At 32.9% G+C, this 18,954-nt stretch overlaps 1 protein-coding gene across 1 annotated transcript in view; it reads left to right on the forward strand.

Moving 5' to 3' along the window:
- LOC127733669 (visual pigment-like receptor peropsin) overlaps positions 1 to 18,954 on the forward strand; it is a 62,504-nt gene that overhangs the window by 17,703 nt on the left and 25,847 nt on the right. Inside the window, exons 2-3 of the mRNA XM_052242984.1 lie at positions 10,368 to 10,473; positions 11,775 to 11,831. Coding sequence (XP_052098944.1) covers positions 10,368 to 10,473; positions 11,775 to 11,831 — 163 coding nt within the window. The remainder of the gene's footprint in view (positions 1 to 10,367; positions 10,474 to 11,774; positions 11,832 to 18,954) is intronic.

An 18,954-nucleotide genomic window follows, 5' to 3' on the forward strand; every position in this document is an offset into this window, starting at 1 on the left:
CAACCCCTAAAAAGATCAACAACAGATTCATATAAATGAATTCGTAAACCATATCAGTTTAGGTATCAAACTTTTTGCTTTAAAATTTGATTGAAAAGTTGACATTTTGGCATTCGTTAGCAATATTTTAAACATGGCGGCCGCTGTTGGAAGTGAACAACGTAACGACATGCCGGTATTCATTTACTTATTTATCAAAAAGTAATATTTCAAATTTTTATTAAAGTTTGTCTTATTGTATTTAAGAAATTTCTTATTTCACCTTTTCTTTAATATATTTATTAGAAACAGTCTCTCGCACTCAAAATAAAGATTTATATGCATTAACCATGCAGTTTACATTGACAGCTTGGGCCGACTTGTGAAGATATATTTTGTAAGATATTTACGATGAAAATCGAATATTTTAAATGTTGGATGCTTGCGTTTTTAGTAATTGTCTTACCTTAAAGCAGCATAGAATCAAACATTGTTTTTCTTTGTTAAAGTGGATACATGCTGTTTGTTTTGATGAAATTTTGAAGCTACGTAACAATGGCGACCAAATAATTTTCAAACGTAGAAGATGTTCGACACTAATTTTACCCATGCAAATGATTCAATTTGATTTCACTGTTGATATTGCAATTAAGTATGACACGTTATTGTCACTTTAATAATACCCAAGGACATAGCTAGATTAAGGAGATATTAAGTCATCAACGTGATCAAAGAAAACAAACATGGCACCTAATCACGATGTAAGTTTTGACAAGACCTGTGTACATGTAGATTAGTATTGATCGACTTTTAATGAAATTAATTTATGCTATTATTTTATATCAATAAAAGAAAATCTAGAATGGATGGTAACCGAGGTGAAATATCTATATTTTTCAATTTTCTAATCATCACACGGGTAACCAGTAAATTTAACATAATTCTTATTAAACCAGTAACATGCAGAGTTATCGAACGTAACTATGACTGGAATAGTTGCATATGCTTATTTTCGCTCATGTAGCCTAAAATACAATACGACCTTTTGCCATCACTTGGCGTCCGTCTGTCGTCCGTTGTTAACGTTTCAAATAAATTCATCTCTAAAACTACTTTACCAATTTCAACCAAACTTGGGGTGAATGATCCTAAGATCATTTTGTACATTTTTGTAATTCTATTCAATCAACAAACACGACTACAGTGGCTACAACTAGAACACAGGAGGTAAAAGACATTAATTGTCTTATATCTTGAAAACCACAATATATAGATATAGATATCTACTTCCTATTGTCACTTAAAATATCTGATGACACCTTAAGCTTTAATCATGGTTAAAACCATTAAAAGACAAGTTTTGGCTCATTTTCCTGATTTACCTCTTGTCTCAAAAGCTGTAATAATAGTCAGAAACTGTAAAAAATGATCAGCAATACATGATCTACAAAAATGTCAACATACAAGAAATTATCTATCAAATCCGTAAGAAATTATTGCCTGTAAATGGCGATTTTTGTTTTACAAAAATTAGTGCTTTTACCCATTATCTCGAAAACTATAACAGAAAGGTATAAACTGTAAACAACAAAAATAATCAGAAAATCAAGATCTACAAAAGTTTTAATAACATTTAAACAATTGAATACTTCCTTAAGGAGTATTATTAAAAGAAGATGTGGTATAATTGCCAATAAGAAAAATTTCCACAAGAGACCAAATGACACAGAAATTAACAACTATAGGTGACCGTACGACCTTCAACAATTAGCCTTTAACAACAACTTTTGACTAATTTTTGTGTCCGTCATATACCTTTTCAAAGATTTTTTCTAAAACTACTTAACCAATTACAACAAAATTTTAGGTGAATAATCTTTTTAGGAATTAAATATAAAGTTTTTTTGTATTCTCTTTTGCTCACAGTCAGCAAACATGCCCGCCATGGCTAAAGATAGTAAGTTAGGGTACAATGTTCTTATATCTTGAAAACCATATTAGATAGAGAAAATCTGACTGGAGCAAAACTGTTCAGATTGTCAAGAAATACCTACCTCACATTTCCACCAAAAAATCTTATTGCATTGTATCAATTTATTTTTGACAAAAGGGTGTTGAGCGATACAGGCCCCTGTGAGCCTCTTGTTTAAATTTCAAAAATAATAATGAACTAAAAAAATATTTTTTTTCTAATTATTACCTTGAAACTAAATGACTCGAGTTGATATCAAACGATACCAAATTCTCACTCGTCATAAAACCTATACTTATTTTTTTTTATTAATCAAGTAATTATACCTTCTTGTTTTTGTTTGTTTATTTGGTCTTTGATAATATTGAACTTTAATTAAATGATTGACCCGGAACAGTTGAAGAGCTATATGATCAAAAAGGACAAAAAATACATGTAATAACCAAATCCATCTAAGGTCACCTTTGCCTGAGGCGGCAGTTGATATCTTAGTTTCTTAATAATTTCGAAATTTATAAACGGACAATTTAAGAAAGGTTTGATTAAAGAAAGGTTTGTTTCTAAATCATGTAAGTACAGAAGTACTGAATACTGAGCTGGAGATACCCACAGGGACTGATATTCCATCAGCAGCAGTATCAATTCAGTGCTGTAAAAACACTTTATAAATTTTATGCGTCCAAACGCTTTCTGGATTTACATTCATCATTTAAAATTAGATTAGAACAATTACACATTATTACCTTATAAGTTTTATCCTCAAGCTAAGGCGCTTTCTGGATTTATATTCATCATTTAAAATTAGATTAAAACGATTACACATTATTTCATCTGACAATATAAAGTAACAGTCTTCATGTTTTGAAGGTGGTCCTGTTTGTGCTATTATTGTCTATATTTAAATCAAGAAAGGTGTTGAAGTTCAAGGTTATTTTTGGAAGAATTCTTATATTCAATATAATGTGACTTTTTGCCCATACCTTTAAAATAATGGATAATACATACATGTATTAATGAATAAGTGTTCCAATGATCAGCATTGAACATATGATCAAGGATCAACATTAAAAATATGTTGAAGGATCATCATCTAAAATATATGTCATTGATTGTCATTTAACAGCAAATGAAACAACAGGATGAAAAAGTTATATGATGGTAATGAATGTTGAGAAATACTCGAATTATTCCTGTTTGAATTTTGGGTTATATGGACAACAAAAAAAGAATAGGAACCTGATATCATTTATTTATAACAACGAAAATGAGAAAAGAAAACTCTTTATCTATTTCATGCGTCCAAGCGCTTTTCTGGATTTTCCTGCATCATGAAAAGCTACATGGCCAACAGGGACCTAAAACTAGTAATATATTAAACAAAGGTGAACTTTACCCAAGGGAGTTGGAACCTTATGTTCTCAATAATCTTTTAATTTATCAACATAGAATTAATGAAAAGTTTTGTCATGAATCATGTCAGTACAGAGAAACTGAGCTGGTGATATCATCGGGAATGTAAGTGTACATGTGAAGGCTTAATCCAGTAGGTGTGACCGAAAGAAATACCATGTAAGACTACCAGGTGCTGACTTTTATTTTTTTTATTGATTCAGTCTTCTGTTGGTTGATATAGTTTTTTAATTTTGTTTAATGGACTTCACATTTATGAATTTACTTTGGAGTTCGGTACAATACGGTGAATGATGAATAAAGGTCAACTTTATTAGCAATGAGAAATCTAGTATAGTCAGGAGAAACAGTTCAAACGCGAAGTAAATTACATGATATCATAAATAGGTATGCAATTAAAACATTCCACCTTGGTTAGTCACAAAATGTTTTTTTTTTCTGCTACGTTACTTGTTCAACTTCAGCAATTCACTCAGCAATCACTTATAATCACTCATAATAAATGATATTGTAACCATAAGTAATGATACATTGAGATCATAAATTATACAGCTTTAAAATTAGATATAGGATCCTTTGACAATTCTAAAAACAAAAACAAAAAACAAATTGTATAGATTTGGGAAGAAAGGTACTGATGTTAATCTGTAGGTTTACAGTAGAGGTCTGTTGACGTGACACTGTCCTATATAGATGTAGTTGTGCCCAAGAAAGATATTTTAGAGTCGGAAATTGCATGTGTGAATTTAATTGACTGGTGGGCGTTGTTTGCATGTTTGATAAAATCAGTTTTTGTTGAGATTCAATCCATCTCATGTCAACATCATCGATGAAACGGAACCAAGACAGAGGTTTAGATAAAGATGTTGAAATGATTTGTTTCTCTAATTTGTCCATGAAAATATTAGCGTAAGATAGTGCCATTTTCGTCCCCATCGCTGTCCCGTTTATCTGAAGATAATGTTCACCATTGAAAGTGAAATTGTTGCATTTCAGAAACAGAGAAAGCAGCGGGACTAAACATTCGTTGGGTGGTTCTAAAATGTTGCCTTGTCTGCTGGTTTTATCACAATATCATCTCGGTTTCTCAAAGATTGTCTCGTCAGAAGAGGTGTTATAAAACGACGATTTCTTGTTTTTAGCTAGATGAACAACATCCGATTTGATTTTGTCGATAGCTTCTTCCAGTGTAGAAGATTTGCTTGGTTTTTTGAATCCATGAACTCTTCTTTTTAAAGCGCGGAATTCTGATTTCTTCCTCCGAGTCAGAACTGTCGGAGTCTTCATCGGTGTCCTTTGTTTTGTCACCAAAGTATTCTTTAATTCTGAGGGTTCTGACAAATTTATTCAGGTTATCCTCCAGTTTCATATTATCTATGTTACTGGGCGAAGGGCAAACATTCAAATCCTCAGATAAAACTTTAATTTCATCCTCAGTTAAAGAGACTGTTGACAAATTGACAACCGTGTTGTTGGCATTGACCTGAATTGACCTTTTCTATGAAATCTACGATTGCAAGACTTTTTAGTTGAATTTGAAGGTCTGTTTAAAGGGTGGTTATTTTGCACACCATAACGTTTAAATTTATTTATCTGCTTGACGTGAAGCGTATGTGATGCAATGCGTTTGGTATCACTAAGGCGTACTTGAATTTCGACAAGTTCAAGATCAGACAATTGGTCACGAGATCGGCTGTGCAAGTTATCACTTATTGTTAATTGTAGAAACTAGTGCGATATTATTTATCAAACATTCTTTTCCTTCAAACTGTTAAGCTTTTTTTATGCTGTTCATAAATATCCTGTCGTGTTTTAAAGGTAAACTTTTTTTCCGCGTTGACATTCTTCTGAGATATTAGATCACTAATCTTATCTTGCGTAATAATGTGTATTGATGTTTCTATTCAAGTACATTGACTTGCTTTATTTAGCTTTATTTAGAATATAAAACATAATGCTAGTCAGCTATGCCCAAGTAATTGAGCTTTCAGTAAGTATATTGTCTAATAAGCGACTCGTTAGATCCAATCAATGTATTTGCACCTGTTAAACGCATATTTTAAATTCAGTAGACTAATGCTTCCCTCCGTATTGTCTTCCTGAAAATTAGGTTGTTAAGGAATCTAAGAGATATTAAATTTGATTTATTGATTTTGCTTGCGTAACGTCCAATAGCTACCATTTCATGCATATTCAAGACAAGAACAAATTAACACAAACAGTCTGGAAAAAAAATTAACAAAAATACCGAACTTTAAAGCAAATTCAAAAAAGGTAAAGTCCATAAAACCTGTCAAAATCAAACTTTAGACTATATCAACCAACGGAACAAATGGAAACATCTGTCATATTCCTGACTTGGTATAGGCATTTCCTAAAGGAAATGGGGGGTGAAACCATAGCTTGCTAAACCTCCCACGTGTATGACAGTTGTCTGAATTTCCTCAAGGCTTATTTTATTTCTTGCATTGTCATAACTATCAAAATAATGTTTGTTCCTTATCTCATTTCATTTAAGTTCAATCTATTTATCGATTAGAACAAATAAGAAAAAAACTGTATAACAAAAATGCCGAACTCCAAGACAAATTCAATAAGTTGAACTCCATAAAAACTGACATCAATCAAACGCTATCAACCAACGGAACAAGTGAAAAACAATTGCCATATTCCTGACTTTTTACAGGCATTTTCCGAAGAAAATGGTGGATTAGACCTGGTTTTATAGCTAGCTTATCCTTCCACTAGTATGGTAGTTGTTTATAGTTTCGTTAAATATGAATAAGAAGATGTGGTATGAGTGCCAATGCGACAACTCTCTATACAATGTGTAAAAAGTAAACAATTATAAGTCAAAGTACGGCATTCCATAAAGATTGTGCATAAGGCTCAGGGTTTAGTGAATGTTACTTATTCCACAGTACAAAATAAATACACAGAGAATGTATTTAGGGAACTTAATTTTGCTCAACTCATATTTTGTGTATGGGGACTATAGATAACAGTTCGTTTTTGACGAAAGAAAAAAAAGCAATACTGATTTTCTCTACATAAAAGTTGTTATAAACTGAAACAACTAAATATATGATGATATCATACTTATTGAAGGATATCAATGCAAAAATGAACTTGTTCAAGGTACGGGAGGTTTGAACTCTCGCAAACATGTTTAACACCACCGCATTCTATATGCACCTCTTCTAAACCGAGAGCCTGTAATTCAGTGGTTGCCGTTGGTTGCTATTGGTCATATTTGTTTTTCGTTTATTTTCATACTATAAATCATACCGTTGTGTTTTATTTCTTTTAGGTTGTTTCAAATTTTGTCATGTCGGGACCTTTCATAGCTGACTATTAGCTATGGGTTTTGCTCATAATTAAAGGCCGTACGGTGACCTATAATTGCTTAATTTAAACGACATTTGGACTCTGTTGTCTCATTAGCAATTGTACCACATCTCTGTTTTTATCTTGTACATACATATAGGATTGTAGTCTGCAGTACGCTAACCTTTATCCTACCTCCTCTAGTGGTTACATATGTATCGCTACCTCCTTCAGTAGTTACATATGTATCGCTACCTCCTTCAGTGGTTACATATGTGTCGTTACCTCCTTCAGTAGTCACATATGTGTCGCTACCTCATACAGTAGTTACATGTGTATCGCTGCCTTTTTCTTCAAAAATAGATTATTATAAAACCAAATAACACAGTTGGTTGATGAATCTGTATCCTATCTTTTTCTTGTTGTTATACGAACAATAATATAAAAATTTGGCCAGTAGGTCTCTTTAATAGTAAAATATGTCATTATCAAACTCATACAAGAGAAGTTGTTTTATTAACACAACCACCATTCAACTGTCCGCAACACTATAAGCATAGTAGCGTGAAATACAATGACCGATCCTCGACCATAATCAATATTTTTGAATTTGCAATTATGTTGTGCAGAATTATAAAAAAACAACTCCTGACCAGTTGTTACAGTGATTTTTATCAATTTATTTCCTTCTCTTTCCTATTTTTTCATTTTATTTTGATAGCAAATTTGAACATAATACCCAATGGACCTTTTAGTTACCTCTGCCAAAAAAAAAAAAAAAAAAAATTAAAAAAAAATTGAAGATAAATGATTGTACGAGTTCGCAAACAACATAGATAAAGTTACAGTGCGAAATAAACAAAGAAATTTACAAAACCGATTTAATCATTTGACTTTGAAGACTTAACGGGTACCACATGTGGAGCAGGATCTGCTTACCCTTCCGGAGCACCTGAGATCACCCCCAGTTTTTGGTGGGGTTCGTGTTGCTTAGTCTTTAGTTTTCTATGTTGTGTCATATGTACTATTATTTGTCTGTTTGTCTTTTTATTTTTGGCCATGGCGTTGCCAGTTCGTTTTCGATCTATGAGTTTGACGGTCCCTCTGGTATCTTTCGTCCCTCTTTCATTCATATTATGTTGCCTTCTGTTATGTACAGTGATATAACAACTACTTCAATTTAAATTGAATCTGAAAGTGAGGCAAAAATTTGATAATGGCATATGTGTGAAATAGATACTTTAATCATTTATCAATTTTTATCGTTTTTGTGTAGGCTACTACTGCCATTTTTACATCCCTACATCTGCCAAATCAAAATTATTTCTTATTTTCAAAATCAGACTACATTATGCGATGGCCGCGTACTTATACAATCGTAATAGACATAAATTACAGTTGCGTAGCTAGGCCATTTTTACGTTCACGCCCGAACCTCGAGGAGGGGTCTGGGGGCCCCAGCGGGTCCAGGACAGAGGACACCCTAGTGAGGTACGAAACCCTCTGATGATCACGCGTTATCGAGAAAGAGATACAATTTCTATTATTAAAAACTCATCAAAATCAACAACTTTACGATGATTTCATCTTCCCAATTGTGAAATTTCCATTTCTATGTAGCAACATACCAGCAGCAACTGCATATTGAGTATATATCTCCTAGCTGATACGAAATTCCAGAGCTTGCGTTTCCTATCGTGATTTCCTTGATGGTGGGTTGCTGCTTACAAGGAAGCTATTGAACCAAAGGTCCTAATAGTGAAGTTGAAATCTTTCATTCAAAATATTTACGGCCGTCATCACGAGTTGGTTGACCGTTATGGAATAACATTTTGAATGGAAACGGGGAATGCGTCAAAGAGCCAACAACCCGACCAAAGAGCAGAAAACAGCCCAACCAATGGATCTTCAATACAGCGAGAAAATCCCGCACCCGGAGGTGGGCTTCTGTTTTACAGGTGACGACGGATATGTTCCAATTTGCTGTAACCACTATCCCGTCATCTTTTCCTCCAATGTGACCTACCGAATTAGAATTATTAGAGGGTTCGTACTTACATGAGCAACACGACGGGTGAATCATGTGGAGCAAAATCTGTCTACCCTTCCGGAGCATCTAAGATAACCTCCGGTTTTTGTTTGGGGTTTGTGTTACTCAGTCTTAAGTCTTCGACGTTGTGTTTTGTACTGTTGTTTGTCTTTTCATCGTTTTTTATTTTTGTCATGGTATTGTCAGTTTTTTTTTTTGGACTGATGAATTTAAATATCCCTTTGGTATCTTTCGTCTCACTTTTATAGTCCAGTTTGGTTTTTTTGGAAACAAATTTCATTGTGTGGATTTAGAATTTAATGGCCATTTGTTTTAGAGAAAAAAAAAATCCAAACCAGATACTTTAAAATATGTTTAAAAGGAGATGTGGGGTAAAACAATCGACAAAATATTCAAAACTTTGTAGAGATAGTATAAAAAGCAAGTCTCCATCTCAATGTTGTCGTTCTATTAATTATTTGGACTTTATCTAATCTATCTAATTTTCTCACCCTTTTACGCGCAAATTTGAAATAATCAATTTTCATTGATGGTCAGGTGTAACATAAAAATGCAAGCCACTTATCGTATTTCAACAGATAATGAATTGCTTCAAACAAGAGTAAACTGAATAGAATTTACAGTAGATACAGACTTTGACATAAAATGAACAAATATGTAATATGATACCATTTGAGTAAAAAGTAAATTTCGTCACTTTTGTCTTCAATTACAAGTCATTGAAGAAAGCATTATAAAACTCCTGTGCTTTTAACCAGTTCTTCTTATTTATTTGGATTAAAATATATTTTCTCCAAAATTCATGTGCACGCCCGGGCGTTTTGACGTAAACGTAGCTGCGCGCCTGATATTATGTTTGAAATATATATACATTAAAAAAAAAAATATTCTTCATGCTATGATATCTTATACACATATACCAATTTGATGAAACCATATGTTCTCTGATATAAAGTGTAGGTACTCTCTAGTACAACATGGAAGACCTTCTTTTGCTTTCGCGACAGGTATAGAACAAATGGGTTGACGTTTACGCGAATTTACCTAAGTTGATATTCGTGTTTTAATTACGAAAAACTTCAAGAAAATTTTGTTTAATATTAATTCTATTGATAAATATATAAATAAACTCATCCTATTTACCAGGATTAATAAACATGATAAAAAGGCAAAATAAAGTACGAAATTGAAGAGTATTAAGGACTCAAAATTCCAAAGGTTTCGCCAAATACAACTTCTGAAATCTATTCCTGGGGTAGAAAATCCTTAGGATTTCGATTAATTCAAAGTTGTGTAAACAGTTATTTCAATAGCTGGCACTTCAGAGACAACTGTTCCGTTTTTTACCCAACATAAGCAGAACATTTAGTTGTAATCAAAAACTTGTTTACGTCATTATTTTTCATCTTGACTGTCTTATTACTTCCTTTTCTAAGCATATTGAATTTGAAAATAAGTTTCTCATACTGTTACGAACAGCATGGGAGGTACTTTGACACAACGAAGGTGAATGCCCTTCGTGATTACTGAAAGATATATACAAATCAAACTACTAATACATTTTATAGTTTAAGTGAGATTGAAAAAAGATTTATCTGTCAATTAATTTTTTCTTCTTTTATTTTTTAGATGAAAGAAAAGCACAGATCAATGAACTTCAACACATACAGTTCTCATCGAAAGACAATATTAAAGAGAGAAATGGCAGTAACAAAGACAATCCTGTTAATGATAGGTATTGTTAAAACAGTTAAAGCCATTGTTTCAGATATTTGAATCTTTGTTTACCACACTATTTTAATCACTAATTATTGATTTTTTTGTTCCGAAAACAAATGGCTCAGATTATATCATTAAATGAAAGAACCGCTTATTAAGCAAGTAAACAAATATAAGACAAATATCATGATAAATAAAAAACAACACATCTCTTTCGCTTTGTTGCCGATTTTCACTTTTCAGTTTCGTACCATTTTGAATATGAAATATTTAGGACATAGCTTACAAAGGCAGAGATGCTACCTCTTCTCCATATCAAATACTAAAAAAGTACGACTTGGGGAGTGAATAATATGTTTCTTCAAACTACACATATATAAAAATAAGAAGATGTGGTATGATTGCCAATGAGACAACTCTCCACAAGAGATCAAATGACACAGAAATTAACAACTATAGGTCACCGTACAGCCTTCAACAATAAGTAAAAGCCTGCAACGCATAGTCAGCTATAAAAGGACCCAAATGACAAATGTAAAACAATTTAAACTAGAAAACTAATAGCCTAATTTATGTACAAAAAAATGAAAAAAACAAATATTAGGAATCTGATGTTCAGATGTCGTTTGTTGATGTGGTTCATAAGTGTTTCTCGTTTCTCGTTTTTTATATAGATTAGACAGTTGGTTTTCCCGTTTGAATGGTTTTACTCTAGTAATTTTGGGGGCCCTTTATAGCTTACTGTTCGGTGTGAGCCAAGGCTCCGTGTTGAAGACCGTACTGTGACCTATAATGGTTTACTTTTATAAATTTTGACTTGGATGGAGAGTTGTCTCATTGGCACTCATACCACATCTTCAAATATCTATACACAGCAAAAAACGACAACAACTGAATTAAAAGGCTCCTGACTTGGGATAGGCACATACAGAATGTGGCGGGGTTAAACTCGTTTGAAGGCGTCAACCCTCCCCTAAACTGAAACAGTGGTGTAACAGTACAACATAAGAAGTATAAACTATAAAAATCAGTTGAAAAAGGCTTAACACATCTGATGGATACAGATAGAAATACATCTAACAAACACACATAGTGGACGTGGACGGGTACTTATAGATCCCCACAACAAAATGACACTAATTAAAGATCTGAGAGTACTCGCAGTTACTGACAGCTATAGTTCAAAGCCAATAACAACTAATAAAACAAATTATGCATCTAAAACTAAAATATCAGCATCGTTTATAGTACTTATAGGCTGATGATTTAGATATTTATGCACTAGCATTTGTAATCCCACAATTTACTTTATTGTAGGTGTTTTTAGTTTAGCCTGGTCACCTTATGCCATTCACTGTGTAGCATCCATGATTGGTTGGACAAAAGGAATGTCTCCGTTTGTAGCAACTATTCCTGCTTTGATTGCAAAATCATCTGTCATATATCATCCATGTATTTATATTTCTAAAAACAGGGCGGTAAAAACTGCTCTTCTATTACATTTTAACTGCTTTAAAAAAATTAATCGCCATGCTCCTAGAGTGTTAAACAGTTTTCCTTTGAATGTATGTGATGGGCCAAGTCCGCTTCATAAGAACGCAAAAGCTACAGACATTGTGACAGTAGACGAAGATGGTGATTTTTCAAATACACCATCAACCAGTACAGAAAATCATGAACGTTTATATAAATTCCTTCTCAAAGATAATAAAAAAAATTCAGTTTGATTAATGTCTTGCGTGTTTCGTTCAAACATTGTCAATAAGTTTGACCCATTTATGTTCGTAAAAGTTTTCATTTAAAATAAATTGCACCCCAGAATCTATTTTTCAAGGTCAAATAGTATAATTGTTTATTTTGATATAAACATTATATCGATTATTTTATTGGTTCCATTTAATAATCAGCAGTCTATATTAATGTCTAAGACAATAGCAATTTAAATGAATAACGAGATATGTATGATAATAACACGTCACTGGCGCATTAAAAAACAAAATCAAAAACTGAATGCTTTCTTAGGTTTATGGATTATGAATACAAATGAAGTAACACATTTGCAAAGATCCCCCCAAAAAAAATGAAATAATAGCACTTTATAAATTTCATGCGTCCGAAGCGCTTTAATTGATAAATTTTCATCAGGCACGCTCAAAGCCAAGTATTTGAGAGCCACTGATCTATAAAAACCGAAACAGTTGAAGAGTAGAAGCGCAACTTGCTTGAAAACAGTTGGTTGCTTTTCCAACGCTGAAAAGTTACAAAACTAAATTAAATTCTTTTATTTCTATATGATAGACGACTATTTTATTTCAAAAGATTAACCCTATGATTTCTATAAATCTAAGGTGACATGTGCATTAAAATGGTAGCAGATTTGTCGAATAACAATGTTTTTGACAAAACTGTCTTGCATAGGTTGTAGCCATTATATAAACTGAGATTAAAATGTGTTAACAACGAAGACGTGCAGTAAATGCGTATAGTGTTGAAACTGTCAAGCTCTGAAGTATTGTTGAACTTAAACACCAGATGATGGTATGCAATGGTATGACCTTTCATCATACGCAGTAAACTGATAAACATCAGAAGAGAAAGGACTAATTGAGTATGATGGTATATTTACGTATAAGCATAATGCCGAATTAAATTTTTCAGTTGTCGTCTTTTAATAAGAATTGAAGATACTGGTTGGTTAAACTTAAATTTGTTACAGTTTGATAAGCTTTTGAAAACATGGCGACTTGTTAGCACCAACAAAGTTTAAATTGTACTTTCACTGGATCGGTGTTTGTGCTCAAAAACGTCAGTCCTACGGTACCCATTTGTACATTAGTCAGTATTTCGTTACTTACATGACTTGGTTGAGGAATTTGTATTATTGATTTTTATTTTATCAATTATTATGCAAAAACTCAATCAGGCAAAGTTGACGTTGTATGACTTTGACTAATATGCAAGCATTTGTGGTTTTTATGATCCGATGAAAGTAATTTGAAAAAAAAAACGGATTTTTTACAATGAAATCAATATCATACTACACTTTTGAAAATAGGAGATGTGGCATGATTGCCAATGAGACAACTATCTACCAGAGTTCAAAGCAATAATACAAGTTTATTTCGCAATTCATATTGGCGATGAACTAGCTGTCAGTAACTGAGAGTACTCTCAGATCTGTACTTCGTGTCTTTTTTGTTGTGAGGATGTATAAATACCCATGCCACGTCTGGTCTGTGTTTTTGTTACTTGTTTTCTGCTTTGTATCGATTTGATGAGTTAAGCCTTTTCCAACTGATTTTTATAGTTTGGTCATATGTTGAGCTGTTACACCACTTTTCCGGGTTATCTGGAGGGTTGGGTTGCAGTACATATGTTTTACCCCGACACACTCTATATGTGGCTGTCCCATGTCAGGAACCAGTAATTCAGTGGTTCTTTTTTCGTATCTGTGTATCATATTTGTTGCTCGTTTATTGTTTTGTACAGATTGTCCTATATTGTGCTGTTGCACCACTGTCCCAGGTTAGGGGGAGGGTTTGGTAACCGCCAAACATGTTTAACCCCGCCACATTCTGTATGTGCCTGTCCTAATTCAGGAGCCTGTAATTCAGTGGTTGTCATTTGATGCTGTATATATTTTTGCTTTTCGTTCATTGTTTTGTACATAAATTAGGCCGTTAGTTTTCTCGTTTGAATTGTCATTGGGGCCTTTCATAACTGACTATGTATATGTATAGTATGGGTTTTGCTCATTCTTGAAGACCGTACGGTGACCTATAGTTGTTAACTTCTATTTCATTTGGTCTCTGGTGGAGAGTTGTCTTATTGGCATTTATACCCCATCTTATTTTTATATATCATTTATTTATTCAATGCAAAAAAGTTCAATATTTGCAGTGGTAAATCTATGAATAATAAGGTTGAAATACGGTAACAGAACGATGAAAATACAAAATTTATATTCAATGATTTGAATGGCAGGCAGGTCTGTAAATATTTTACATTTTATATACAGTACACATTTGTCAAATGTATGATATTCCTGCTTGCTTGTTGTGGAAACACCAGAAATAGCGGGAAAGCTCTTTGTTTCGTCTATGTGGGTATACCCGACCACGTTGTCAATGCGCATGTGGTAACATGACATATCAATGATTTGGTCATTTTCTGTACATTTACTATTACTAAACATTAGGAATAGATGACATTGGCCTGATTTGGCACAGTTTTTTTGCAAATATTTCTTTTACTGCTCATCAACTTCGTTATTCATTTGGCCTTCGAATTATTTTGGTTTAAGCACCACTTATAAGTCTTATATAGACATAACGCAGTTCTATCATATTTAATTGTAAGCCTGTTCTCTTTGATTATTTTTCACAACCGAATGGTAGATGTCATTGCTAGAGAACGTTTCATGAACAAAAGTATAACTATCCCGGTAGTCTGGACTCCTGTGATGATTGATTGCCTAACGTCAAATAACAAGTATTTCATAAATATTTAGGAGAAGAAAAAAACATTAACAACTAATACCATTAGTTGGTCTAGCAAGGAAGGTCCACTGTGATGAAGGGCGGGACATTTGAACTGAAAATGGAATACAAGTTATGAATGTTGAATAAGGGGATTTTCCTAGCTACATGCCACTCACGAAAACGTTAGACAATTGTTGCTAAGGTTCCTTGAGAGAGTGACACACACCTCACACAATTTGAACATATTAGTTTTCATCTGTGAAACAGATATTCCATAACGGTCAACCAACTCGTGATGGCGTCCGTAAAATTTTGAAGGCATATTTCAACTTAACTACTTAGAACTCTTGGTTTAATATCTTACATGTGACCAGCAACCCTCTATTACGTAAATCATGATACAAAATACAAGCCCTGGAATATCGTATCAACTTGGAGATATATACTCCATATGCAAGCGCTACATAGAAATGAAAAGTTCACAATTGGGGAGCTGAAATCATCTCTTTCGTCGTAAGGTTTTGTTTTCAACCGACCCTCATTGTCAATTTCTATATGTAAGTCAAGATATGAGGCAGAATTTACTGTATCTGTTGTATCCTTTATCTCAAGTTCGATGGGATAGATGCGTCCAACATAGTCACCAAACTTTGAATTATTTAGTGAGATTACATCATCTTTATAGCGGAAAGTGAAGTTAAAGGATAATGCTATATTCTCTTCTTTCTTCCTAAGAAGCTTCTGCATGAAGTCAGCCTCATACGTAAATATATATATATATAAATATATATGAATAAAGGATAAAATCGACAAGAAGAGGATCACAGTTGGTTCCCAAAGTTTTTTTAACCCCAAAGTATAGATAGCTTGATTTGACATAAATGTTTAGATGTTATTTTTTTACTTTCAGTGCTCTTCAGCCTCGTTATTTATTTTTCCTTCAATTGGTTTGATTGGAGAGCCACTGGTCAGTCTTATGTAGACAAAACGCAAGTCCGTCGTATTGAATTATAAGGTGATCAAGGTTTTTCCCAAACGGTCCTTTGTTTTTACATGTTGATTGATTGCTGGTTCTGTTTATACCTTGTGGTAAATATTCAATGTATTTTCAGGAGGATTGTTTCAAATGAGTAAATTTTTCAAACGTTGCTGACTATAGCTCCAATGATTTTTCTTAAGGTATTCCAGTCAAATAAAACTGTCAATTAGTCCTATTCTACATATTTATTTACCGCGAAAGCTGACGTGTTCAGGCTAAGACAAATAAATGCACATGTTTGTGTGTGTACAAGCATTAATTAATCGTAAAATCTGTTTTAAAATCAGTCTAAAAGCAATACCAAAAAATGGCTCCTCTCAGATATGATGTATGTGGTTGTTAGGGCAAACTGACACTACGTGCAATCAAATAGTTGTGTTGAGTTGTGTGAATGATTACAAAGAAGCCAATCACATAATGTGCATACAACATATGTATTACGTTTGTAAACACAACAACTAATTCTTATATATGTGTCTTTGGTATGCTAGTGAAAAAAAATATACAGCAAATGTAATAACAAAAAATATCAATTCATGAAATCAAAGAAATATCCTGTTTCCAATAATCTCATCATAGATACCAGGATTGAATTTTGTATTTGCGCCAGATGCGCGTTTCGTCTACAAAAGACTCATCAGTGACGCTCGAATAAAAAAAATTTAAAAAGGCCAAATACAGTACGAAGTTGAAGAGCATTGAGGACCAAAAATTCCTAAAAGTTTTGCCAAATACAGCTAAGGTAATCTATTCCTGAGGTAGAAAAGCCTTAGTATTTCAAAAATGTAAAGTTTTGTAAACAGTTAATTCATAGTTATTACCATATCAATGATAATTCATGTCAACACAGAAGTGCTGACTACTGGGCTAGTGATACCCTCAGGGAATAAAAACGTCATTGTGAAATTCAGTTTGTGCCTTTCGGCCTGAGGCAATATTATGCCTTGAAAAGTACGAACATTGTATTCCAGCCAGATACAAAACTACTAATAACATCAAAAAGAGCATTTTCGCCCGAAGTGGATTTTTTTTTTTTATTTTCAGTGCTCTTTAACTTCGTATTTGATTTTATCTTTCAACAGTTTTAATTAGAGCAGCACTGATTAGTCTTTTGTTGACAAATCACGCATCTTTCGTTCTTAATTATAAGTCTGGTGTCTTTGATGTGTTTATATATCTGTACCTTTTATCACGATAATGCTACTGGTCAATGTCAATCAAAACCAAACAAAATAGAGAACATATTAACGTGACAGCTATCTTTGATATACGAATATATTTGAACAATATTCTATTATATCTTTGGGGCTCGTCACTTGAAGTAAATTACCTTTATTTCCCACAGTTCATGCACACTTATATAAGTCCATGCACACTGACATATACTCAAAAAAAGTTATGCAACACAACTTTTGACTGAAAATAAAGTTAAAACAATCTCGATTTATCTTTCAAGTTTGTGTTTACTTAATGTTCAATAATTTGTGTATTCAAAAATACTGCAGTTATATTCGTCACATTTCAGACAGCTACACTGTTCGCACACTGTTTCTTGACGTGCAAAGAGAGTGACGCACACACTACACGACGAACTGTTTTGCTGACATAACATATCAATAGTACGGTAATCTTCTGAAAATTTAAATAACACGTTTAAATCTATCAAACCTTCGAAGTATAGATAACCTGATTTGGCACAATATTGTTTGGATGTTTTTTGTTTTCAGTGCTCTTCAACTTCGTTGTTTATTTGACCTCCCTATTGTTTTGATTGGAGAGCCACTGATCAGTCTAATGTTAGCAAAATGGAAGTGCGTCGTATTGAATGATAACCTTGAGAAGAGGTTTTTTTCAACTGGTCCATTGTTTTTACATATTGATTGATTGTTGTAAGAGCAAATAAATGTACACGATTGTGTGTGAGTAAGAATTTGTTAATCGTAAAATCTGTTTAAACATCAGTTTAAAAGCAATAACAAAAAATGTCTCCCTTCAGATTTGATGTGTTTGGCTGCTAGAGCAAACTGACATTACGTACAATCAAATAATGTGGAGTTCTGTGGAGTTGTGTGAATGATCAAAAAGTAGTACATCACATGATGTACATACAACATATGTATTTCGTTTGTTATTGCGAACCCAATGAAAGTTTTCCACAGTGCCATCTCTATCTTGACCAGGTATTTAAACTTTTGTAAGTTCACCTGTCCTATTGAATAAATACAATAGCAATTGTTCTCCATGTAGTTTTTTCACTTGGACCTTTAAATGTCTTCTAATAGAAATCTATCACTCATTGATTAATTTATCTGAGTAAAAAAAAAATCTTGTAAATAGTGGAAAATACATGTTTTATACTCAAAACTGCATGTGATGTTATATTTATTCAATATTGATAATATATTTTCAATCGGTTGAATGTAAACAGTGATGCAAAGTTGAAACATTAATAAAATATAAAAAAGAAGATGTGGTATGATTGCCAATGAGACAACTCTCCACAAGAGACCAAATGACACAGAAATTAACAACTATAGCATGTATAGGTCACCGTACGGCCTTCAACAATGAGCAAAGCACATACCGCACAGTCAGCTATAAAAGGCCCCGAAATGACAATGTAAAACAATTCAAACGAGAAAACTAACGGCCTTATTTATGTACAAAAAATGAATGAAAAACAAATATGTAACACATAAACAAACATCAATCACTAAATTACAGGCTCCTTTATTATTAATAATATATTTTCATTCAGTTTAATATAAACATTGATTCACTCATAAAAAGTTGATTTCTGACAAAACTTTCAATATTGTTCCTTTTAAAAAAAAATTTGTTTGACATGAATAAAAACTTGAAAATTATGATGTTCAAATTAAGATCTTCTTAAATGTATTCTATAACTAGACAAAAAAAAATCAAATTTCAATAGAAACATTGATAAAACTTTTGTTTGAAATCAACTTTTTATGAT

The sequence above is a fragment of the Mytilus californianus genome, unplaced genomic scaffold (genome assembly GCF_021869535.1).
Source record: "Mytilus californianus isolate M0D057914Y unplaced genomic scaffold, xbMytCali1.0.p SCAF_3, whole genome shotgun sequence".
NCBI lineage: Eukaryota > Metazoa > Mollusca > Bivalvia > Mytilida > Mytilidae > Mytilus > Mytilus californianus.